The 25,616-nt window shown below is 43.5% G+C and overlaps 1 protein-coding gene and 1 long non-coding RNA gene across 2 annotated transcripts in view; both read left to right on the top strand.

Moving 5' to 3' along the window:
• Positions 1-18,466, top strand: part of LOC137484485 (uncharacterized) — a 53,664-nt gene extending 35,198 nt beyond the window's left edge. Inside the window, exon 4 of the long non-coding RNA XR_011004897.1 lies at positions 17,365-18,466. This is a non-coding gene — a long non-coding RNA (uncharacterized lncRNA). The remainder of the gene's footprint in view (positions 1-17,364) is intronic.
• Positions 18,467-18,624: 158 nt separating this feature from the next.
• FZD10 (frizzled class receptor 10) lies at positions 18,625-20,703 on the top strand. Its single transcript, XM_068208326.1, has one exon. It carries the CDS (start codon positions 18,669-18,671, stop codon positions 20,415-20,417), a length of 1,749 nt encoding a protein of 582 aa, XP_068064427.1. The 5' UTR covers positions 18,625-18,668; the 3' UTR covers positions 20,418-20,703.
• Positions 20,704-25,616: the final 4,913 nt, after the last annotated feature.

The raw sequence follows: 25,616 nt of genomic DNA, 5'->3' as shown, positions 1-25,616 counted from the left end.
TACTGTGTTTTCATTTGATTTGTTCTCTTGCTTCTATAGAGGTTGCTTTTACGTAAAATCAAGCACAGTTATTGACACAATTTGTTCTGCACTATAGATTATATCAATCTGCCTGGGACATACAGTAAAAAATTGGGGGTTTTATGTTGCCTGAGCTCCCTCTCCCAGGAACTTATTGGGAAGATTTCTGGGATAAGAACAGGAACAAAAGAAACAAACAAAATAACCCAAATGAACCAAACACCCAAACCCTGCCAACACATATCATTTTACAACACTGCATATATAGCCAGAATTTGAGATTTAGGTTTTTTCCAGAATATCCTTATTATAGAAGAGTTTAGGCCACATACTCTGCTGAATAGGCTGGGTAGTGGAGAGAAATCTCCTGGCAGCATTTCAGTCACAATCACTTCACTCTGAACTCGTGGAAATACAGAACCAAGGCTGTGATGCTTATAACCACATTCAAGAAAGTACTAAAGATTTTGAAGTGGTTTTTCATATTTATTTATTTTTGTGCATTATGTCAGACATATCACTGGGAGTTTTTTTATGTAATAACTTAATTAAAATACTAGGACACTTTTCACAAAATTCTGTTGTGAATGGTGACATAAAATACCTTTCAGAATGGCCAAAACCATCTATTCTTTAGGTCCAGCAACAGTTAAACTCCTAGCTGGCACTTTGTGAAGGCATTTTTTAATTTGTGACTCTCTTTGTGACCTGCAAGAAGAGTGGAAATCATCAGAATGAATTTCCAGCACCAGGCTTCCTGTTTACATTGTTCAGGGATAGTTACGGCTTGTTAGCATGGACTTGCTGTTCATGGCTAATGATACAATTGAGTCATCTCTGTGCAGTTCTCAGCCATTTAAAACTGTCGTAAAATAACCCAAATAATGGGATGATCAAAGCAGTGCAGCCGGCTCTGCATGAGAGTGTGACTGCAGCATTTGCAACCATTACTATGGAGTACTGTAAATATATTCACAGTAGTACAAAAGAGATATTCAGGTTACAAAAACTACAGTTCAGACCGGGATAGAATCATAAAATAAATATTCAGCTGTGCTTGAGGTCCTTGAATATTCCCCTAAATGCCTTTGGGTGACTTCTGTGATGTGCCTGCTTCCCAGTGAACAGGTACCCAGCACTTGTTTGAGAATGAGGATTCATTAAAGCATCTCAAATCAAGCATATGAAGAGGGAGATACAAAGAATGATTAGAAGCCTTTGCTGGGTTTTGTTGTTTTGGTCTTTTTTCTTCTTCCAGTTGGCTGCTTAAACCAGGTGATTTCAGCTTTCTTTGTGAGAGCTATGGTACATATGCTTTTCTGGCTCTGGATGAATTCAGAGTGTGTTCTATTTTCCACAAAAAGCTTTTGGTTGTCATTGCACAGAGTGTTGCATAAGTCTGTGATAAATCAAACTAATATATTTTAAAAACTAAGCATTAGGAGGTTTTATAGTTTAAAAGAAATCACAGAAAGCACAAGGGCTGACTTCAGATCACCTCTCCTTTGAGACCCAGTTTATTTCATCACTGATGTGAAGCATGTAGTACGAAACAAGATGACCTGTTTTCATCCCTGCTATAATTCCACTCCAGTAAAAAGCCTTATGCCAGGAATGAATTTGTCCCTATGTAAAAAAGGTCTTCACTCCTCCCAGGAGGAGACTGAAACTGGATTCTGTCTGTTTTCATCAAGTCTCTTTATCTCACATCAAGGGGAGCTGATTGAACAGAAGGAATTCCTAATATGAGTCACTTGTCATTCAAGCTCCTCTGGTTGAGGATACAGCGTTTCCAGCTTTGTTTGGCACAGCCAAAATCACCTCTTTCAGCCAGCCCAGCCACTGAGTGTAGAGCTGGCAGCTGAGCCTCATGGGCTCTGTTGCTGTGTGTGACAAACACTTCTGAAGGGCTTTGAGATGTGAATAGAAATAAACCTTCATTACTGTGTTTCCTTCTAAATACATTTGGTGTATTGGGGTGGATCTTCCACGTTTCACTCAGCAAGCACTCCAAACTAGGCTGCAGCAGCATCCCAGGAATAAAACAGTGAAAGCATGGCTTTTGGATTTCAATGAGCGTATAGATGGAGGGTTTTGGATTGGTATGTACTCCAGAACAGTAAAATATAGATCTCTGTATAGGTCTCTCAGCAAAGAAATTACAGTTATTTTCTAGGCATCAAAGTCGTGGGCACTAAAATGCTTCACTAGTTTTTATACACATTTTATAGCTATTTGACATTACAGGGGGTTTGCTAAGTAAGTGGAGTTCTTGTAGCTTTCTCTGGGCCTTATCACAAAAATTCTTTGCATGTAACTTACAGGTAGACTTTCAGTTTAACTTCTAGGCATCGGTAGGGGAAATGTTCAGTAGAGGCAGAGAGTGCCTTTTTTTTAAATGAGTGTACAAGAGAAGCAAGAGGCAGGAAATATGTAACATGATTGCAGTCATTTTCCTTGTCACTTTTCCATTGTTTTCATTTCTTGGTGTAGTGAGAATTCTTCCTCTGAAAAAAGCTGCCACTGCTGTTGGCTAGACTCAGACACGGTCAGTGTCTGAAAGGGACATTGCTTAAAGGTACTGGGTAAGAAGAACAACCAAAGTGTTCAGTCCTGTAATTTATTTCAGGTTGAGTTCAGGAATTTAGAGGGAAAATAAGTTATCTAAATCATGCTGGGGTGATAAATCCTGTAAGTTTGCAATAGATCTGAATATTTTCCGTGTTTTCCTTGAGAAGAGCATTGCAAAGTGCAGATGTGAGGGTTGTTATCTCAATGACACTGCAGAAGTCTGGGCAGCCACAAAGCTTTCTCACACAGTCAAACTGTCCTGGAAGAATCTAATTTGCTGTTGAGGTGTAATACCAAACAAATGCTTTTCATTAAGGAGCTGCATGAGACAGGATCAGTCTAAGAAGAGGACTGGGCCTTTGAAATGTAAACAAAGTGGCTCCTCAAGGTAACATCCTCTGCCTTTAATTGAATCTGCCTTGAAAACAGCACTTTCCTTGGCAGAAGAAAACAAACTTTTACTGGCACACTGCTGCACCCCTCCAGCTCCGACCTGACCACATTGCTATCGGGGGAGCTTGTAAGAAAATGAATATTTTTTTCTAAGTGCAGTAAGCCTTATGCTGCTGTCACAACGTTTGAGCTCAGCTGAGAGGTGCCAAGATGTGAGCAGAGGGTCTGAGCAGCAGCAGCTCTGTCTGAGCATCCCTCGTGGCCTTTGCAGCACCACCTGCTCAGTGCAAGCTGAGCACATCCTGGGCCTTGCAGCTCATGCACGAGCACGCAGCCCAAACCTCTGGGTAATTCTGACTTCACAGCCCACGCCTGTCCCTCGATTCAGCCCTGAGGTTGTTCCATTGAGGAAGACACAGCAGGGCTGATGGGATTTTTCTGCTCTGTGACTGTCTGAGCCTTGACTATCAACAGGTGTTCAATCCCTGACATAGGAATAGATATTCATGTGGATTTTTCTGTACAATCACAGCTTTGCAGGTATAAAAGTAACCAAGCCCAAGTACACGTACAAAATTATTTTACAAGATTCTGTCTGTACCTTATGACAAAGAAGCACAGATGTTAAAGATAGGATGAATTCAATTCTTTTTTTCTCTGGAGACCAAAAGTTTAGTCTCATCAGCTGAAGTTCTCTCTTTTGTGGGTATTTTTATTCAGTGGGCAGTGAATGCTCCAAGCTTCAAGCCTGGGTGAAGAATGTGTTTTGACTAATTTCAGTTTTATGGGTGTCAGTTAAGAATACCATGTGTGTCTCAATGTCAGAAGCTGCTTCTTTGTACTTTATGGCCTCATGGTTCACATCTTGTCAGAGCAGGGGTGGTTTTGTCTATATGAGCTATGTCTAATGTTTATTGGAGATTTTACACCTGGGCCATGAAAGCTCCCCAACAAACGGGGGCTGATTTCAAGCACAACATCCTCAGAATTTCTGTTTGATTCTTAGGCTCCTGTGTAAGCAGCAGAAGGGCACATGCCAAACCTGACAATGAATTCAAAAAACCATCTAGAGCTAAACCCAAATGTCATACATGTAATGGGAAGGGATTTCCCCAGCATTTTCTTTCTGCTCACTGCCATGGTTTACATCCTATTATGGATGGGAATGTGCTTTCCCTTTCCTTTAAGTATGCATAGTCTTGATAGCAATTTTCTACTTTTTGATAGCTTCGTACTAAACCCAAGAGCTTCCGTGAACAGACTGGGAAAACAGTTTGGGAAATGTGTTCTTTAGTTGAACGCTAAGCCGAGAGTGAAGCAGAATCCTTGCTGTGTATTTCTTACAGTTGTATGCAAAGGGGCTCCCTTGGATCATTGCCGGTGTTCTGGGGGCATCTCTCTTTAGCTGGGAATTGAAACAGTGAAAGCCCACAGAAAACAGAAGGTTCTTAAAGGAAGGAAAGAGAGAAAATGCCTGAACATTCACACACTATGGGAAGCACTGCCCAGGAATCTCTGCCTCGCTGGGGGAGCAGGAGCAGACAGAAGCTGGACTCTGCTGAGAGCTGCTGTGTCTGTGAGGGGAAACTGAACTGGGGCAGGTCCTTAGCTGCTCTGCCTGAGCAGCTTAGAGTGCTCAGGTATGTGCTCAGGTTGGACTGATCGCTCATGCTTCCTTGTCCTGCTTGCACTGCACGTTGGGTGTCCGAGCAGGAGGGCAGCCCAGGAGGGCTTACACTGCCCGTGTGAGCTCAGCACCCTCAGGCTGATACCTGGCACTGGCATTGCCCCAGCCACCAGAATCAGCCCACAGTAAAGGCTCAAAGGCAGCATTTTGGTGTGGTGTTCCTGGAAGTGCTCCGTGGAACCCCAGTTCTGAACCAGAATACCTCCATGGTGTGCTCTGTGCACGCAGTGGGGGAAGGGGATGATCAAAGGAGATGATGATCAAGGATCTTATTTCTCTGCCTTATCTAGTTCTTGTTGCTACATAAATAATGCAAATATAAGTGCAGTCACAGGGATCCCAGTCTTCCCTCAGCTATGAATATATTCTAATAGATTTAGTCAATTATAACAAAAATACAGAAAGACAGAAGTCTTTCTTCATTACGGCAGAGCTTCTACAACAATTAAACAGCTCCAGTAAACCTAAATTCTTCTTTGAAAGGTTTATTGTACGAACACTAAGCTTTGTACCATTCTGGGACCTGAATTAAAACCATCCATTGGGCAGTGGCATTTCTGGATAGGAATGGGAAGGTGGGCAGCTTGAAAAGAAAGAACAAAGTCCTGGTTCCAGTGGCTTTAATTTGTTAAAGATCTTGTTAGGGCTATAAAACTTTGCCAGTTACTGTAGTTGCTTAGTTTAAGGAGAGAGGTCTGGTCTGGCCATTCATACCAAGAGGTTGTTTCAATTCCCAGCCTTGATGTTTATAGGCTGTCGTGTATTGAACTGGTCCTGGGCCATGAGTTTATTGAATATTTTGAGAGTTTTAGGTTGCCTTTCCTTTCTGCCTTGGATTTTTAGTAACTACTGGAACTTGAAATAGTTCAATCGAATCTGTAGCAGCATTTTGTATATTCTTTTGGAAGAGAGAAAAGGTTTTGTTTTCTTTTTTCTACCATGTAATAATTCAAAAGAACAAAGCAGTCAGGAAGCACAGCATTTTTCCCCTTCTTCTAAGCACCATCTCCTTCTAATAACATGCTTAATATCTCTAGTATTCATCAAAGGATTATTTTAAAGAAACAGAGCCTGTAGGTGTGATACTAATTACATATGTGAAGATGGATGTTATGCCAGGGCTAAGTGTCGGGATTACTGGTGATGAATGGGAGAGGGTAAGGCAAAGCCAAGGCCACACCAGGAAAACTCTTCTGCACCTCAACTTGCTCTTTGGCAATTGCACTCCCAGAGTTCACAAACAGGCATTTGTCACACTCTGAACTGGGCATTTAGAAGCTCTGAGCTGTGGACAGTTCAAGGAAATGAAGAGACCCTCATTTCAGCAGGCTTTGGACAAAGCCCAAAGGCACAGACCAGTACAGAGACAGGTACTGAATCAAATTTCATAAAAATATAACATTTCCACAAGGACGTGCTGAAAAACAGCCTGACGGGGCTAGTTCCTCAGCAATTGACTTTTTTTTTTGATAAATTTCACTGTTAAATGTCTCAAAAGGAGCATTCTTCTGAGAGCCATGGCCAGAGCTGTAGTGCTCTGACCTAGTCCTGCCTGGTGAAGCGGGGCTGTGCCCCGGCTCCTCGCAGCTCCATGGGTGAGGAGACCTTACCTTGGCAGTGAGGGTGCAAAATACAGCAAGTGCACTTAGCCAGGAGTTACCCTCTGCTTTCACAAGTGCAAGAGCTTGCAAGGTGCTTCTCATCCTGAGGAAACAATCCAACAAACTTTTTGAGTTTTCCAGGAACTCGTACAAGTTTTGAAATCAGTTCACAGGCAATTAGAGCAAATAGAAAGATAAATCTCAGAAAGCTAATAAATAAAAAAAAAAAAAAGGCAACTTCAGAGAAGTTCATATGTGGCCTTTAGAGTGCTTTCCTAAATTCATGCCTTCTGCAGCTACTCTGGCTTCAGAGAACTTACAGAAAAAGTAAGTTAGAGCCATTGTTTAGTACATCTTGTAGTGTCATCTTAAGCTGCCACTCTGGTTCTCTTATCACTTGTGTGTAAGGAATCTGACAGTCTGTATTTAAAGTATTATTAATAGGACTTTTAAATTACACTTGTGCTTGAATGAACTAAATGCTTCCACATGACAAATTGATATGAATGGTTTTAATAAACAGAAAATGAGAAGTAGGCTCATCTGTCCCTGGGGGCTTAGCTGGCTCCATTCATTCTTCTCATTAAATCTTGTCTGTAGGGCCCTGTTGTGTGCATTGATTGATTACCTGGCTCACCCATAAACTCAGGTCTCTCCTGTGCTACTGCTTCACAGGGCAGGGGGATCCCAGGCTCAAAGTATCCCCCGTAATAAAACACATTAACACGTACTCCATGGACCAAAACTTTCCCTGGGTACACAAAACTGTTTCTCAAGGGAGACTGGACAGCAGCAGATGAGTCAGAAGTCTCACAGCTTAGACCATACTTTGTCAGGATAAAAAGCTTCCAGCTCATTTATTTGGCAAGAGATTAGAAGCGAAAAAAAATTAAGTCCACGCTTCTTTTCTTTCCCTCTTTAAGAACCCCAAATAACCCAAACACTGTAATCTAATAGTAATAAAATCAAACTGAGCTATAGAAACATGAGCAAGTATTCCTCTTTCCCCCGTTACAGATATCCCCCACTACTTAATAGCAGACTTTTGTTTAGAATGAATGCTATAAAGCTTACGGCCTATGTCAACAAACATTCATCATAAGAGTGAAGAAGGGATGTGTCTGTCCTCTGCTTTACCTTTGACAGAGCATTTTATAAACATTTGTTCTAGAATTGAAAGAAAGATTCTTCAGGAGTACCTGGGGCAAGTAGAAATGGGGAGGTGATGGTAACTGCATTATTTCATTGCTTTGAAATGGTAAAGTAAAACTGAAATTAAGTAACCAGTTGGATGGAAAATCTGTATTTACTCCAATAACATAAACTATCATCTAATTGAATTTCAAGTTGAATTTTTAATAAATCCAAAAACCTAAAGCCAAGGACAGTGAAAACATTAAAAGCAAATTCTAGAGTCCATAACTGAACAAAATTAGGGTTTCTGGAGCAACTTCCCATTTATGTCGTGGCTTTGAATGGCTGCTTTTTAATATATTCTGTTTTACAGACAGAATTTAAGAGGGACCCTTTTTCTTCTGGTGAAATTCTCCACTGTGCACCACTTTGGCATTACTTAAAAAGCCTAAGGGATGCGCAGGCCTCGTTGAGGCCCCTACAGAGAGGATGTGAATTTGCAGCAGGGGAGTTATGCCTGACCTCCAGTAGACAATTTTGGATAATGAATTGCATGACTTGGGTTCTTCTGTCACATCAGGATGGTGCACATGTGTGTCACTGCAGCAGAGCATGAACTGTCCCACCCAACTGAATGAACCAATGCTGATTACACAGGAGGAAGGTACACCCTAATGACCTCACGTATTGATCCAGATATTGATCTGATCAGTGACTGATGGTAACTATGCAAACTATTTTAATTCCTTAAATCTTATCCACAGATTAGGGTAGAGACACCACTTTTCCTACAGGTTATCAGAGACAACCATGTATCCTAGCCCAAGCATCACAGACAGAGATTCTTGAGTGTGTCTTAGAGAACTCCTCTGTGGCCTGGGAGGGGAGCTGCATGCCCTGCTTTGCTGGGTCTGTCACTCACCCTTGAGCTGTGCTGGCACTGTAGGCTCCAAAGCTGCATTTGAACATGACCTCTGCAGCTACAAAGTGCTGACTCTGTGTAAGTCAGCAAGAGCTCTGATGTTGACTTCCATGGCAGCAGATTTGGCCTTTTTTGTCTGAAAGGCATCCCAGTTTCTCAGAAGGCTCCTGCTCGTGGGGCTTGCAGTGCTTGGTTCACACTTCCCTTGGGTCTGCTCCTTTATTATGCTTGGACAAAGAAAACGTCAAAGACTATGAAGTCAGAGATTTAGTATTTTACACTCGTAACATTCTCATTATGCGTGGGAACACTTAATGAAGCAAGAGGCAAAAAGCAAGAGTATCAGGCAGACTGAAGATAAGTAGCTTGAAATAATAATCATTGGGAATGAGTGCTTTGATATTTGGGTGGTAGTTTGCCAACCAGTGCAGTGGAGTGTTACAATGGAAAAGATGACAACATCAAGATGGTTGTGACAATGTCTGATTGTTATTTGTGTGTAATTGAAGGAGTAATCTAATCTTCTGTGCTAACACACATCAAAAAACAAGGAACCGGTATTGCCAAAGAGGACAGTTTTATAATTTCCAGACTGTCCTTCTTACAGTACAATTTTTGTACAAATAGCCATTAATTCTGTGTATAAAGTACAGGTTCAATACAGCTGATTTGCCTTCTCTTCCTGACTTTTCTCCACCAAGCTCCTGTATATCCATTAGTTTCATGTTCTTTATCTGTGCATCACCAGCAGTTGACGGATGCCATGTGACATGATTTATTACACCCTTGTAAAGAGATGCAGTTCAGTTCATACTGGGTGAGATAAATGAAACTGCACTTTCAGAGCTATGGCTGTGCAAAGTAGTGACCAACTATTTTCAAAACATTGTCCTGCCCTTTTTAAATTATATTTACCAGTCTAAAGCTGCAAACCACTTTAATAAGCACGACATAATCAATCCCAGACTAGCAAGAACTTCAAGTATCTACAAGTAGCTCACCCATACCAAAAGACCCTGTAGGCATTTCAGTGCCTGACACATGTGCACATAGGTATTTATTTATAAAACACACATGGCTGTACATATGTTATAGGCATTTATGTTACAGTGTTTAGGTAAACAGTTAATTCAGTTAGCCTTTTTGCTGTTGATGTATAAACAAATCTGCATCCAAGAACAGGCTTTCCATGGACAAGGGCCCAGCAGTTCACTTGGGGAGTTAAAAAAGAACTGGAGAGGACTGGCCTTGGGTCTGAAGGGCTGAGCAGTTCACTTGTGGAGTAAAAAAGAGCTGAAGAGGGCAGGCCTTGCGTCTGAAGGGATGCCCAGTGTGCGTACACAGACAGGGGGATGTTGCTGGGCCCCAATCAGCACCTGTACAGGTGTGGCACACGCTGCTCTGTGCACCCACGCTGGCACCGTTTGGAACGCGCCGTTCCAGGAGCAGCAGCAGTGCTGCTGTGCCCCCTTGGCGCTGCAGGGGAGTGAGCAGGGTTCAGGTGATTGCTCGGGGACTGCGGGAGCCTGGAGGAGCTGAGGGAGCGGGCACAGCCGGGCACAGCTGGGCCCAGCCTGGCCAAACCTGGCATAGCCGGGCACAGCCTAAAACAACCTGGCACAGCCTAACACAGCCAGGCACAGCCAGGCACAGCCTGGCGCAGCCTGGCACAGCCTGGCACAGCCAAACACAACCTGGCACAGCTGGGCACAGCCAGGCATAGCCTGGCTCAGCCGGGCACAGCCTAACACAGCCGGGCCAGACTCAGTGGGCACTGGGCAGACAGAGGCTCCCCAAGGCGCAGCCCGGCAGGTACCCACGGAGCCTGTGAAGAACGACCTTCCCTCTGCATCTCAGCAGGGAATTCTTGCAGCAGGCTGGCACACCCAGCAGGAACAAAGCTGCACCAGGCCTGTCAGTGCCCCGGGCCATTAGGGGAGAATGAAAGATTGAGAGGTGTGCTGCGGGGATGATTCATGTACCTGAGGCTGAGACCAGGTGCTCTGCAATTAACTGCACTAACCTGCAGCTGGAGAGAGTTCAGAGCCAAGGTTAGCTATTCTCAGTTCAATTGGCTTGAAATCTGTACTGAGGATTATATTCAGTTATTTATATGGCTGGGGGTTTTTTGTTTGCTTTTTTGGCTTCTTTTCTGTCTGGTTCTGCTGAGAGGATAAAAAAAAGGGCGTGCTGTTTGTATGTTCAGGTCTAATAATATTTAATGCAGAGTATACAGCAATTCTCCTTCTAAACTTAGAGGGAGGAACCACAAAATGACATTTAAAGTTAGGATGACATTTATTTGGAATATCCACTGACTTGGGGTAGGTGGAGGGAGAGAGATGGCTTTGAAAAGCAGAATGCTTACAGGGATAACCCTTTTTCAGTTTTACAGAACATGGCAGGGTTTAAAAAATATGCCTGCCTTAGCACATGGACAGACTACATGATCTCTTTTGAAATCTGCACAGGATCTTTTTACCCGCTGGGTTTAATTTCAGAATCCAGTAGAGTCATTAAAGAAAATAAAATTATGTTTGTTCTTTCATCTGGAGCACAGAGCGGTATCAATTTTTCATTCCCTCCTTCTTTGCAGTCCCACTTTCAAAAAAAAAAAGATGTATAGATGGAGGAATTCACCCTATAGCTCCCCTAAAATTTCTGGTCTCCAGCAGCTGCTTTGAATTGATTTTGTATACATGGTTGCTTAATGTGTGCAGCATGTAACAATGTTCCTGTGCTCTGGAACAGGAGATTGCCAAACTCAAATATATGTGTACGGAGCTGGCAGTGAATCTAGAAAGGCCTGGCAGTATCTTCCCAAATGTCTGAGTTTTCTGATCACTCTCTCGTGGAGTAATGGGGCATTCCAACACTGCTGTGTCCCAGCACTTCCTGTTCACCTTCATCAAGCAGAACATTTTTCATTTAAAGACAGGGAAAACACAGTTAGATATGGGGCTGGAGGACACAGAGACATTTCCAACACTAATATCTCATTATACTTTACCATGCTGTTGTCTGTGCATTCTCTGATACAAGTATTTCAGACTGAGCAGGTCTTTCCTCTCACTGTGTTTTAATCACTTCCATATAATAATAATTTAAATGGGAAAAAAGACCTCGGAGCATCTAAGAGTGATCTAGATGTAACACTTCCTCCCCATATTTCCTACTGGTGTAACTGCACTGTACAGCAAAGTTTTCTGGCAGTTTGTGGGTTTGAGCCAGATGGATTCTCTGTCAAATCCTTTAACATTTCCATCCAGCCTCTGCTCTGGCATGGGAAGTGCAGCCTGGTCATGTCCTGTATGATGAGGGTAAGAGAAGAGATTGTGTTTGGTGGCATTGGGATGGGTGTGGGCTGTGAGTGAATGTGGGGCTCAAAAGCCAACTGCCATTCTGGCCCCAAACTCAGCCCCAGTGGTCTCCCTTGTCCTGCAGCCTGACATTGAAATTAGAGGTGCTGCCACCAGCTACAATTCAGCTTTCGTGGCATCAGGTGAGGGAAAGTCTGGACTAGAAACACCAGCCACTTTTGGATAGAATCAACTTTTATAGATGACCTTTGTGCTGCTTTTGAGAAATGTGACATGCCTGCTTTCACTGCTGGCTCAGTCCCTCCTGTGCCTCTCGCATGCAACGTACACAGAGCATCTCTTTTTTGTGATCTGGAAATAATAAATAGCATTCCAAACTATGGCATTTCAATTTCTCACTCTTCATGCTTCCTTCAGAGAATGTGTGATTGCCATCATACTCTTCAAATTCGAATGCCAGATGGAGAAAGTGCAAGGGCAACTTAGATCAGTGATTAAACCCATATCAGGAATTCCTGCTACCTGGGAATGTGAAAAGGATCACCAGGTCAGGCCAGGATATCCTGTCTCTGCCAGTGCCCTCTAGCAGAGGGGGAGAACATAAAGCTGTGGTGGGATTGGTACTTCCTCAATATATCATAGTAAACAATGGGGGAACAACATATTCCTGTGGGGAATATCATATACATACGGGAATCTTTCAACTGCTAAAGTTTGGTTCAGATCTGAACTGTGTCAAGGATTCTTAAAGGTTAAAATTGATACTATTATTGATCCATCAAAATTACCTCAAGACAGCAGCATGAATTGGAGTGAATGAGAAGACATGAGGGTTCACGTAGACAGGTCTGGAATTTTAGTTTGTGTTCCAAATCATCTTAAACCCACTGGTTGGGCTTGATGATCTTAGAGGCCTTTGCCAACCTTAATGATCCATGATTCTAGGATTGCAACAGATGCAGGGTCACCACTGTGTCAGCTTTCCTGAATGACACTTTGGAGTTACTGACAAAACTAAAATTGCTGTCTTCTTCATGGGACACAGACATTACCAAGCGAGGCACTGTAAAAGTGTAAATAGTCTTCTGAAGTGACAAAGACCACAGAAATACCAGCACAGTAATGGATGGGTGTGGAAGGATAAAGGGAACTGGCATCCCAAATTATGCTGCTGAACAGCTGATGAAACACAACAGGAGCTCCTCGCCACGTTTGTGCTCCAGCCCCTTCTCTGGACAGGCTCCAGCCCCTCAGAGCCATTCCTGTCCTGAGGAGCCCAAAACTGAGCGCAGGTTGGAGGTGTGGTCCAGAGGGATGGTCCCTGCCCTGGTGCTGCTCTGAACCACGGTGCCCTCGGCCTCCCTGGGCACCCTCAGCCGTGAGGAGGAGACACTCCCCTCTGGCAGAGTGGTTCATTTCTTTGTGCCTCAGAGCCAGGAATGGGCAGAGAGCATTACTGCTCCCCCTTTGCACCTCCAGGTGGTACACAGGTACCATGGGCTAGGGACAGCAGGAGTGGCAGCAAGAGCCCTGAGGTCCCAGGGACAGCTGGCTCAGGCTCTGGCTGCTCCCGGAGATTGCTGCCTGCTTCAATTTGTATTTGTGAGCAGGTGCAGACTCAGACCCGCATGACAGAGGGTTTAAAAAACTGGTTTTACCTTGAAAAGGAGGAGTGGAGAAGTTCTGGATGGAACTAAGGGAGGAAATGACAACAAGAGAACTAATTAATCCTTGCTGTCATCTGCAGTTTTCTCTGTGTTTATGCCTTTACAAGTCTAGATTTGGCTGCAAGATATGCAAACAGTGCATGCAGAAAGACTGGTGAATGAAGGTTATCAAATGGTGTTTATAAGAAAAGAAAATCTGTGTGCATTTTCTTTTTCTACTGAGCCTGTGCTTGTTTTTAGTTTCTGTAGAACTTTCTGCTGTGACCTGGGCTTTAAAATTATAATATTCCTGTAATACTAGAGTATAAGTGAAAAGGATATTCTCCTGCCTTTATGTAATTTTAGCGCTATCAGGTTTATTTCTGACCAGGAATTTTTTTTTTTTTTCTGCTTTGGCTTTAGTTTTGTTCGTTGTTTTTGTTCCTAAGAGCAGAAAAATACTGTATCTTTAAATTAGGAGTAGCTGAATAATGAATCTTGGGCAGTGAAAAGGCTAATGTGCTGTGGAAGAGAAGGAGTTTAATCTAATTTAGTTGGAGGGTGTCTGTCTGTGGTGTTGTTTTCTGGACTGTGGGAATAGAGGAGGGAAGCTGCCCCAGTGAATGGTTCCTCCTGAGCCAGAAGCAGTGGGGAGTCCCTTAGATGCCACTGATCCGAAGCCAGGCCATGAAAAGGGGATTAAAGAAATGTTCTGATTTGCAATTCACACTAATGCACCCCGTCGAACCTTTGGTAATATTTCAAACCACATTTCAAGGGAAGTGCCCTTAAAATAGCCAGCTAAATTGTATTAGAGCAATACTATACAACCCACTCATCCATTTATGATTTGTTTTTGTTTTTAATTCTTTTAACTCTTGGTGGTGGTGGCTTTCTAAGGCAATTAAAACTTTTGTGCATTGTGCAGATTTGCACTTGCATGGGAATATTTCTCAGTGTGCCTGTCCTATTAGGCGGACATGTTTACTTAAATTTTGGAGGAAAACTACTACAAAGATTCTGTAGCTAGGAAAAAATAAACCCGTTTGGTTTAGAAAATAAACATTTCTCTGCATGCCATTTAATTTTATTAATATCTTGTGGAAATTCAGTAAGAAATACGGGATTATAACATTGCTAGAGTAGCTATCAGCTTTCTTTTTGTGTGTGTGATCCTTTTCTTTCACAGTTGTTATCTGTATGGCTAACATTTTTAAAAATATATATGTTTTAATACCTGTGTTTTTAATATCTAAATAGAATTCATTACTGGAATAAAACATGTGAGTTAGAAAGTGAATGAATGTGTAAAAATATAGATGAGAATAGCATTATTGAAAGGGATTAACATTAAACTGATCCCTCTTTTTTTGTGTAATAAATGGCTGGCCAGAAATATTAAATCTGAAAATCAATGATAGCTACAGACTTCTTAAATATAGGATTGTCAACATCAGTTCACGTTCTGCCATGACAGACCATTGTTCCTCATAAGTAATTTAGACTATTTTACTAAAAATCTTTAATGTACTAATTAACTCTTCAACTCCCCGAGCTGCTCATTTCATTTCCCTTTACTGCTGAAGTGTCAGAACATTTTCTCTCAAATGGATTATTTGGGTCTTCTTTAATCCCATTTCAGAAAACCTTGCTTGGCTCTGTAATTTCCAATGACTCTAACATGGATTGAATGGATGCAACTTTGATTTTCACCATCAGCCATATCAAAGTGTTTTATTCCACTGCCACTGTAATAGATTATCCAGCATGAAACTTTGCCATTGCAGGGACGAGGGCTGGTGCTTTTTTTTCCTGGCTCGTTTATGGTTTGCTTTACCTACAAAATATTTAGTTATGGTTTGAATTATCGCATGCCTTATTAAATATTCAAGGTTTTAAATATTTTCCTTATGGGACAGAAGAAGAGCTGGACTTTAAGATAGAGATTATTCCTCTGCACATTTTTGGGAGGTGGGGAGATGGATAGCTAGAGGGAGAAATGCATCCTTACTGTGAGTTGGCACATTATTTGAAATCATGTTTAATTATAAAGTTTCATTAAAAATCTTTTGCTTAAAATTTTAGAAGCCTAATAAGATTTCCATTAATTTAAACATATCACTATTCCCACAACGGCCCAAATGCTTTCTTTTTCCTCTTTCATCCATGGTTAAATATGTAAATAAAATGTCTAAAGTCATTCTTCAAAGAAGACAAAAGAAAAAAGAGCTGAGGGAAAAGACAGCCATAAAATTCCTCCCAATTCTCCATAACATTTGCCAGAGGGGGGCCAACTCCTAGCCAGGGCCTAGCAGCAGGGGTGCCTGGCTGCTCCATAGAATCACACATCTCAAATCCCACACACAGGAGAAAAAAATAAAATAAAATATCTTTTCAGCTGGAGCCTTCAAAAGGTTCTTTTCATTTATTAGTTACAGAGGTATCTTCCAGTTGCTGATTTCTCAGTGCTCTCATTTTTCTATAATAATGTTCTGTTTGTTACTCTCACTGACTCCGGCTTGTCAATGGGTGATACGTGTAGATAGTCCTTAAAAATGTAGAAAGTAAAAGAAATTATCTAAGACAGGATGCACTGGCTAAAGTAATGACTAGAAAAACAAGGCTGATTTAAATCGGCACATGAAAGATCAATTAAGAGAGACACAACTGCAAAGGTTGGAGGTCCCCCCCTGCTTTTTTCTCACTTTCATTTGTGTTTCTTTTCTGCTTCTTAGGAGAAAAAGGTTGCTATCAGTGTTACAGAAGAAAAAAGGCCATGTTTTGTATCATGTATTTTTTCTAGATTGCTTTAATGTCAATGGTGATAGAATATGCTCTACAAAAAATACTTATTGGAAAAAGAATTAAAAAAAAAAAAAAAAAGAAAAACGAGCTCCCAAACAATCCAGTTGGATAAAACAAACATTGAATATGTGCCTGTTATGCATTATTTAAATTCTACTTTTTTATTATTATTTAAATTCTACTTTTTAAAGCAGAATTTACTTGTCCCTTGAAAAAGCTTTCCCCACACTTCCCTGCTACCCCCAGCTGAGCTCTCTAGAAGAGGAATCAGGATGAATACAAACACTAAGAAAACAGGCTTAGATTAATGAAGAATGGAAATGCCCCAGCACACCCTCTCTCTCTCACACACACACAGACACACTAAAATAAATAAAGCTCTTTTTCTGCTCATAACACTGCCTGCTTTTTTGATCCTTGAGGAATCTGAAAGTGTCCAAGGAAAGGTCGGTCCCTAAGACCAGTACTTTATAAATCTAATCTCCTCGATGCACTGAAAAGCCACAAAAAGGACCTCGCTTCTCAAGGCACATTTTTATGATGGCTTTTACTCCTTGGCGAGAGCTGGCCACATCTTCAGGGCTTTCAGAGCCAAGCATTAGCCCTGGTTTGTTGTCCTTGCTTGGATCCATTTCACCCTTATCACAGCTGAGGAAGCCAACGGTTTCCTCCAGAGCTGGTGGGGTATTAACTCCGACCCTGCGGGATTTGGGAGTTTCCAGGAGAATCCGTGTTCTTTTCGATAAGAAACAGGCACTAATGGAGAGGAGCCCGGTTTGTGTGGGTGAGCATGAATGAAATGAAAGGGAGATTTTCCTTCTTCATTAATATGTTCGCTAAAACTGAGCTCAAAGGGGGGTGGGGGGGCGGGGGAAGGGGGAGCCGAGCAGAGCTAATCTTTGACTTCTGCTCACTGTGCTCCTTTCCGTCTGTAAAACTGCGAGCTGTAGTTTGGCTGGGGATTTAACTTCCTCCTTCTCCAGCTCGGAGACACCAATAAGCAAAATAAATCTCAAAGCTTAACTTTAAAAGTAAACACAACTCAGCTTAGAACGATTCCCGTCTCCAAAAATCTGTAAGTATTTTTTCTATAGTGGATGAAGTAACTTCCCCAAGGATATGTCTCCTGTCCTCTTAGCATTTCTTATTTAAGGAAGGGAAAAAAAAAAAAAAAAAAGCAAGCTACATTTCGAGTGATGCCATACTGTGATTAAAACCATAATCAGGTACTTCTCCAGCAATCCTGCCTGTCCTGTTCATTTAGGAATTCGAGACAAAGCACGACATTTGAAAAAAGCTGAGACTCCAGGCTGAAAGCAACCATATTTTATGACCCTGGCAGCGAAGAGTTTATAGCACTTGCCATAAAATGCATCCTCCTCCCCACATCCTCCCTGCTAAAGCTTTGCCCCCCCTCCAATAAAGGCAGTCAAGGAGGCACCACCTTCAACCTTCTTATTAGGAGACACGAAGTCTGAAGCCTCCGCTCTCCCTGGCTTCCTACCTGAGCGAGGGAGGGCAGGCTGACGCCTTCTACAGAAAAGATCTTGTTAAACTTTCGACAGAGGGCAACGGGAGGGAAAGCAGAAAGGAAGGAAAGAGAGAAGGAGAGATAAACAAATGGGGCTTTTTCTAATCTGTGCGGATCAAGGAAAACCTGTAGGGGTCCTTAAGGAGGTTTCAAGGCGTTCCGAGTGATTGGAAAGTAATCACCGTGTCAGCTTCACCTTTCTCATGCAAAGTGGATGTCGTATGCGAGGCGGATCCTGCACAGGTTTTTTTTCTTCTTCTTGGGTTTAGCTTTTTTTTTTTTTTTTTTTTACTTTATTTTATCCTCGGATTCAGCCGCCCCCAAAAGCCCCAGCTGCTGCGGCCCCAGGAGCTGGGGAGGCGGGGGAGCGGAGCCGGCACAGCCACCACGCACACTCCAGCCCTGCTCGGCACAGCGCGGCGGAGCCGACCTATTGCAAACCCAGACCAGAGGGCGGCGAGGAGGGGGGGATTCTTCAGGCCCCCCTCTTCAATGGCTTAGATATTTCCTCCCCCTCCTCCTCCTTTATTCCGCGCTCGGATAAACCAATCTCCACCTCTCGGCAAGAAAGTGAGGAGCTGCGACCCGTTGGAGGAGCGGAGAATCCCCGGAGACACCCGCGACAGCGAAAGGCGCCCGGGACGTGTGCGAGGGGACGCGGTGACCGCGCGGCTGTGCCCGCACCAAACTCCCCGGACATCGCTCGGCCGGGCAGCGGCAGCGGGGCGCAGGAAGGAGCGGAGGCAAGGGAGGTGGGCAGGCGGATCGCGAAAGTGGAAGCCCGGGGAGCAGAAAGTTGCCGGGCTGCCCGCAGTAAGTTCGGCGCTTCTGCGCAGCGGGGGCGCTTTCCCTTCCGCCGGCCGCCGCCCGGGCGCTCCCCGCGGGGCCGCAGCGGCCCGGGCGATGCTGCCCCGCTGGGCCGGCCCCGCGGCCCCGCCGCGCTCGGGGGCGATGCTGCGGCGGGCAGGGCCCGGCCGGCCGCTGCTCTGAGCGCCGCGGCCCCCGCCCCGCGCTCCGGCCGCTCGCCAGCCGCCACAATGGGCCCGGCGGCCGGCAGCACCGCGCTGCTGCTCTGCTGGCTCAGCGGCTGCTGCGCGGCCATCAGCTCCATGGACATCGAGCGGCCCGGCGACGGGCGCTGCCAGCCCATAGAGATCCCCATGTGCAAGGATATCGGCTACAACATGACGAGGATGCCGAACCTGATGGGGCACGAAAACCAAAGGGAAGCTGCCATTCAGCTGCACGAGTTTGCCCCCTTGGTGGAGTACGGGTGCCACAGCCATCTGAAATTTTTCCTGTGCTCTCTCTATGCCCCGATGTGCACGGAGCAGGTTTCTACCCCGATCCCAGCCTGCAGGGTGATGTGCGAGCAGGCGAGGCTGAAGTGCTCCCCGATCATGGAGCAGTTCAATTTTAAGTGGCCGGACTCCTTGGACTGCAGCAAGCTGCCCAAAAAGAACGACCCCAATTACCTGTGCATGGAAGCCCCCAACAACGGGTCGGATGAGCCACCCAGGGGCTCCAGCATGCTGCCACCCATGTTTCGTCCCCAGCGGCCCAGCAGCGGCCACGATCTGCAGCAGCACAAGGACAGCCTGAGCAGAACGTCCTGTGAAAATCCTGGCAAGTTCCACCATGTGGAAAAGAGCGCTTCCTGCGCGCCGCTCTGCACGCCAGGGGTTGATGTTTACTGGAGCAGGGATGACAAACAGTTTGCTGTCATTTGGATTGCCATCTGGTCCATCCTGTGCTTCTTTTCCAGCGCTTTCACTGTGCTCACTTTTCTCATAGATCCTCAGCGTTTCAAGTACCCCGAGAGACCCATTATCTTCCTGTCCATGTGCTACTGCGTCTACTCGGTGGGGTACATCATCCGCCTCTTCTCAGGTGCTGAAAGCATTGCCTGTGACAGGGACAGCGGCCAGCTCTATGTCATCCAGGAGGGGCTGGAGAGCACTGGCTGCACCATTGTGTTCCTGGTTCTGTATTACTTTGGCATGGCCAGTTCCTTGTGGTGGGTGATCCTGACTTTGACTTGGTTTCTGGCGGCTGGGAAGAAGTGGGGGCACGAGGCAATCGAAGCCAACAGCAGCTACTTCCACCTGGCAGCGTGGGCCATCCCAGCTGTGAAGACCATCATGATCCTGGTGATGAGGAGGGTGGCTGGAGACGAGCTGACAGGGCTGTGCTATGTTGGCAGCATGGATGTGAACGCCTTGACCGGGTTTGTGCTCATTCCTTTGGCTTGTTATCTCATCATTGGCACTTCTTTTATTCTTTCTGGGTTTGTGGCCCTTTTTCATATCAGGAGGGTGATGAAAACAGGCGGAGAAAACACTGACAAGTTGGAGAAACTTATGGTCAGGATTGGTGTCTTCTCAGTCTTGTATACAGTGCCTGCAACTTGTGTGATAGCTTGCTATTTTTATGAGAGACTGAACATGGATTATTGGAAAATTGTGGCAACTCAACAGAAGTGCAAGATGAACAATCAGACTAAAAATTTAGACTGCATGATGAATAACTCTATCCCAGCAGTAGAAATTTTTATGGTCAAAATTTTTATGTTATTAGTTGTGGGCATTACTAGTGGCATGTGGATCTGGACTTCCAAGACTCTTCAATCCTGGCAAAATGTTTGTAGTCGGAGATTAAAGAAGAGAAGTAGGAGAAAACCCGCAAGTGTTATTACGAGTAGTGGAATCTACAAAAAACCTCAACATCCACAGAAAACTCACCTTGCAAAATATGAATCAACATTGCAACCACCCACTTGTGTGTGACCAGGTTTTAGAAAAGACTGTATCTCACATCACAGACTTACAAATGTCCACAGTAGCAGTCAGAAATTAAAAAATGAATGGTGCTTTTTTGTCAGAACATTTTAATATCTCAAGGCACAAAAATGTATCATGCTGAATTCAGGACCTGGTGAAAAACTGAAGGTAAACATACTCATGGAAAGGTTTTATGTGAAAGAAATATTGTGAATTAAAACAGTCTGTTCTGTTACTAATTTGTAGTTAAGAATCACATCCATCCCTCAGATTAAAAACAAAAACATAAAAACCAAACCAAACACAACAACCAAAACTTATTTAACTTCTTCATGTAGCTGGGCTGGATTTTCTTCAGCTCTCTGAGTAACAAGGTATAGGCAAATTTTATGGAGCAATGGTTTGATTTTAGAAGTGCCCAAGTGAGCATTGTCTCTCCAGGGACATGGAGGCCTATCCTGAGCGAGGATGCTCTCTGGGAAAACAACCTCGTGCTAACTTTAAAACCCTTCACAACTCCTCTCAGCCCACTAGGCTTGGAGTGCCTAAAAATAGGCTCAATCTATAATGCTCACCAATATTCTTTCACCAAAAGAGAAACTTCCTGCACCAGACACAAACTTCGTGAATAAGAATAATGTGCAATACATTTTTTTTTCTTACCATGACATGAAAAGAGAAACAAGTATTTTGCTGTACATAAAGACAACAAAAGAAATCTCTTAACAAAAGAACTAAGAGGTCTAGTCCTCAGAAACCCTTTAGTGTTACATTTTGTGGCTTTTTAATGGAAATCAAGCCAATGTTATACACGTTTGGACTGATTTGTGCAAAAAAAAAGGGGGGGATCAATTCAAAGAGACCCAAAGGGCTTATTGACTCTTTCTATTGTTAAACAAATTCTCACTATGAATAGATCAAGAAGCACTAGATTCTGCAAAGGGAAGCTTTGTATAGAGTGATGCTCTTTACTGTGCTGGGGGTGCACAGTTCTGTGCTGTATATATTTGTAATATACAATTATTTTTCATGCTCCACTATTTTATTAAAAATAAAATATGTTCTTTAGTTTGATAATTTTGTGTGTTCTAAACTTTCTCTGATGTGCTTTGCAGTTAATAAACTTGTTTCCTGGATCATTTGATAAAAGCACACTTTGAATATAGTAATTGTTGTTATACTTGCCTGCAAGTATAAATAGAGAGAACAGTAATTTACTCGAAAGAAATTGCAAGGTGAAATTAAATAAATGGATTTTGAAGGTGCACATTTCTGTGAGCCTCTGCAACTGAGAAAACGGAATGGGCTTTAGTGATGTAAAAAGCTGCAGCGGTGTCGAGCAGTGTTTACAAAGCGCTGAGATTACAGCAGTGATCCTCGGCTAACAGCCCTTTAAAATTTGCATAGGCTACGTTCAGCATGTTAAAGATCGCTGCCTCACTTCACACAGCGGGAACACAATTCCGTCTCTACCCTTCAGGGGATTTTCCCCCTTTCTAACACCACGGAAAGTATCGCCATTTGTGGAAAGACTTAGGGGAGGCCGGGAAATACAAATGCAGGATTTGAATGCTCCTTCAGGGAAGTCACCTGATGAAGCTCGAATTGTAAATACATTTTCAAGAAGTTTTTAGTGGAGTGTGAACCTGAAGTTTTCCCTGCCGTCTTCCAGGGGATGGCCAGGCTGGGTGATCAGCTGGTGAGGCAGGGATACAACCTCCCTTTCTCAGCAGGCTGCTCTAGTAAAGCTTTGTCAGGGATCTCATCACAGAAAGGACAGCTCTTAATGCAAGAGTGGGGATTCTTGTGACAGTCATGTCGTGGCTGGGAATTTTCCAACAAAAGGTTCTTTAGGCGTGGTTTGGTTTTTCAACTTGTCTATGCAGTGTGACAGATAAATTCTTGCCTTTTTGTACTCTTTTGAAGTGTTCCCAGCAGTGACGAGGAACTTGAGTGGCAGAAATGATCTTGCAGGTATTATCAATAATCTTCATGTCTAAAGTGCACATAGATAGAGCAGTTTTGATACAAAATTCATCTTTTGAGGAAGAGAAAGGAACTCTTTTCCCTTTTTGTGCCATTGTGCCACTCTTTGACACAGGGCTTTGAGATGCCCTGGAAGTTAATCCTGTCAGAGGACACTGTGCTGCAGCCAAAGCAGGACACTGCACTAAACAAATCCACTTGTGAAACTACTGAGTTAATGAGTATGCTCTGGCTAAACCAATGACATTAGATCCCGAGAAATACAGAGTTTTAAAAGAAGCTGTGTATTGCAGACTGCTGCGGGAAGCCTTCAGGTGTGTGTTTTGCTTGTGTGTGTCACCTCACGAGATTCATACCTGACAGAAGGGTCAGTGCTGGCTTCACCAGGAGAGCTTTGTTCAGGGAAGGGTCCCAGGCTTCGCTCCAGCCTGCATCAGTCACTGAAATAAACACTCACTGTTCTGTGGGCCATAGAATATGATTTGCTTTCATTGTTAATGATGAATTCTTACAGCCTGCTATCAGGATTCTGGAAGAAATAAAAGTGAAGATAGGTGTTCAGCAGTGGCTGAGCTCCTGCTGCCACTCTGAGTTTATTCAGTTGTCAGCTTAGGCCCTTTGTTGGCACCAGAGCAGAACTGCAGCTTTTCCTATGAAAATGGCAAATGATGCTTGGCTGGAGGCATCGTGTTCCAAATAGATTCTTGCTAAACTGTAAACCAAGTATTCAGATTTTATTGCATGCTTGCAGTTATTCAGGAATTATTTGGGGGGGGGGGGTTACTGGTAAGCAAATGAGATTCCTCAAGTACATAATGATGCTAATTCTTTTCATCAGGACTAGTACACTGTAAGTGCAGCAGAATGTAATGATTGCCTTTGAAGGCATCTTAAGAATTAATTAATTCAGAAATTGTACTTCTTGCTGTCCCATAGATCCTAACAGTCTGAGTAGTTCAATACTGAAGTTGCTACTTAAAGAATTGGAAGCTTATTACTGTTAAAGGAAAGTGATATACTTATTTCCAAAACAATTAATCAATTAATTTAATACAGCTATTAATAATGAGCACATTTATATTCTTGCCTTAGAAGGCTGCAAATTAGTTAAATGATGATACTACTAAAAGTCATTAAGGCAACATCTCAAAAATATTAAACTTCTTTATTTTTCACAGTAATTTTATATTTTAGTAAAATCATGTTTGAGTTTTTATTTGTTGAATTTGATAGGATTTTTCTTTACTGCCAGGGCCCAATAGGTATTTGCTTATCTCAGACCTTTAGGAAAAGTGCCTGTATGTGGTCATTTTAACAATCCAGTCACTCCATAGGAAACTTACTGAGGAAGAAATGTCCAGTGGCATTTATCAGATAAAAGTTAGAAATGCATTCTGCTGGTGTGTACATACACCAAATCAAGAACCAGATGTTTGCCACAGGCTTGTGAATAGGTAAAAGAAAGGCAGAAAGTTCATTTTTCTGGCAAAGGTAGCTTGGTAGAACAGTGTGATTTACTGGGGAGAGATTAATGAGGTAAGAGTATGAGATCAGCAGGGGAAAATGGGATTCAGGGCAAAACCCCACAAAGTTCTAATTATGACGGTAAAAGTCTTGTTTCCCTGTGAAATGCTGATGCTTCTCATAAACAGAAAAATAATTAAGCTCAGCAGTTGCAGGGTTTAGACCTGACATGTTGGGACACTCCGAGCAGTGCAGTGCAGGCACCACGGCTGAGAGGATGTGAGGGGCTCAGCCCAGGAATGTTCAGATCCCTTATCAGGTTTTGCCCAAACAGCATTTCATGTGTCTGTTATTATGCAGTCATTATTCACATCTGGCTGTCATCCCGTGGCTGCAGAGAGCATGAACAGCCCAGGAACAGCCGTGTCTGACACACACCCTGCTCCCCCCAGCCCTAAACACCCCTGGCTGCGAGGGGATGGCTCTGTAATGATGGGATATTCCTGCTCAGGTGGGCTTTTGATGGCAGGTGGTCTCCAGCAACAGATGGCCTCAAAGGACAAGCTCCAGTGCACTTTAGTTTAAAACATTTACACATTAAAAAAAATGAAATGTTATCATCGTGTAATGTTTTTAAGTATTTCAGACAGAGTAGCCAAGTTATTAACAGTGACAGATGATAAATCAGGGCATCCTTTAAAAGGTGGGCGATGGTGATTATGTGGTCTTGGAGCTTGCTTTGATCAGAAGTGACAGCCCTGTAAGGTCTGTGCCACTCAATCCCCCCTGAAGGGAGATCAGCACCTGTTTGCACTTTGAGGCTCCTCTACCTCCCACTGCCTTCCAGCACTATTTCATCTTTTTTAACACACTTGATGTTGATTAGCTTTAAGCAAAGTCATTATTCATTTACAAAACACTCCTTGATGGAGCTGGCTCTGAACCGTATTTCAGTGGCAGTGTTTGTGCTGTAACAGTGCAGGAACCCCATTACAGAAGCTTTATTTTCAGGGAGCCACAGGTTACAATGAGTCTCAGTGCTAGTATTAACCTGGTTTCCATTTTTTGTCTAGACAATAGCACGTGTTGCCCTTGGATCTGTTTAGCTCTAGCCTGCTGTATCTTCACACGTTTATCCAGCAGAAACACAGGATCAGCTCTGTGAAATAAACAGGTCCTGCTTTGGTAGATCCGATTTTAGCTCAGTAAATACTGCTCCAAATAGCTTTAGGTCTTGCTTGGGAAGTGGAATGGATATTTCCAGAAAAAGCACACAGGGTTTTCACTTCACCAAGGGCTGTAGAGAATCACAGAAATGAGTGCCCGTGATTATTGCACGTTGTAGAGCAGGATTTGGGATGGTGCAGATGTGAATTCCCGGGCAGGAGCAGGGTGGGATCAGGCAGTGCCAGTGCCTGAGAACAGACGTGGGTCCTGGGGCCCAGCTCTGCCTTTCCTGCGGGAGCAAAGTTAAAGCTTTGGGGAGCTGTACATCAAAGGCAGGACGGAGCGATCCTTGTGTATGTTTGTAGGGCATTGTTCAAAGAGGAATTCCTTCAGTTTGTTGTCACTAGTTTTTTCCTTCCATTCTTCAAGATCTCCTCATAGATCTGCTCCACTGAAGTCAATGGGTGTCCAGCTAAATTCAGTATGCTTTGAATCAAACTTCCTATCTCAGGGAAAGCATGAGCTACCGGGAAAGTCGTTATTTTGATTTCTTTTTTCCCCACATCAGAGCATCTTTTGAAAATCCTG

The sequence above is a fragment of the Anomalospiza imberbis genome, chromosome 18 (assembly GCF_031753505.1).
Source record: "Anomalospiza imberbis isolate Cuckoo-Finch-1a 21T00152 chromosome 18, ASM3175350v1, whole genome shotgun sequence".
Lineage (NCBI taxonomy): Eukaryota > Metazoa > Chordata > Aves > Passeriformes > Viduidae > Anomalospiza > Anomalospiza imberbis.
The sequence above is the reverse complement of the archived record's forward strand: the minus strand, read 5'-3'. Positions and strand labels throughout refer to the sequence as shown.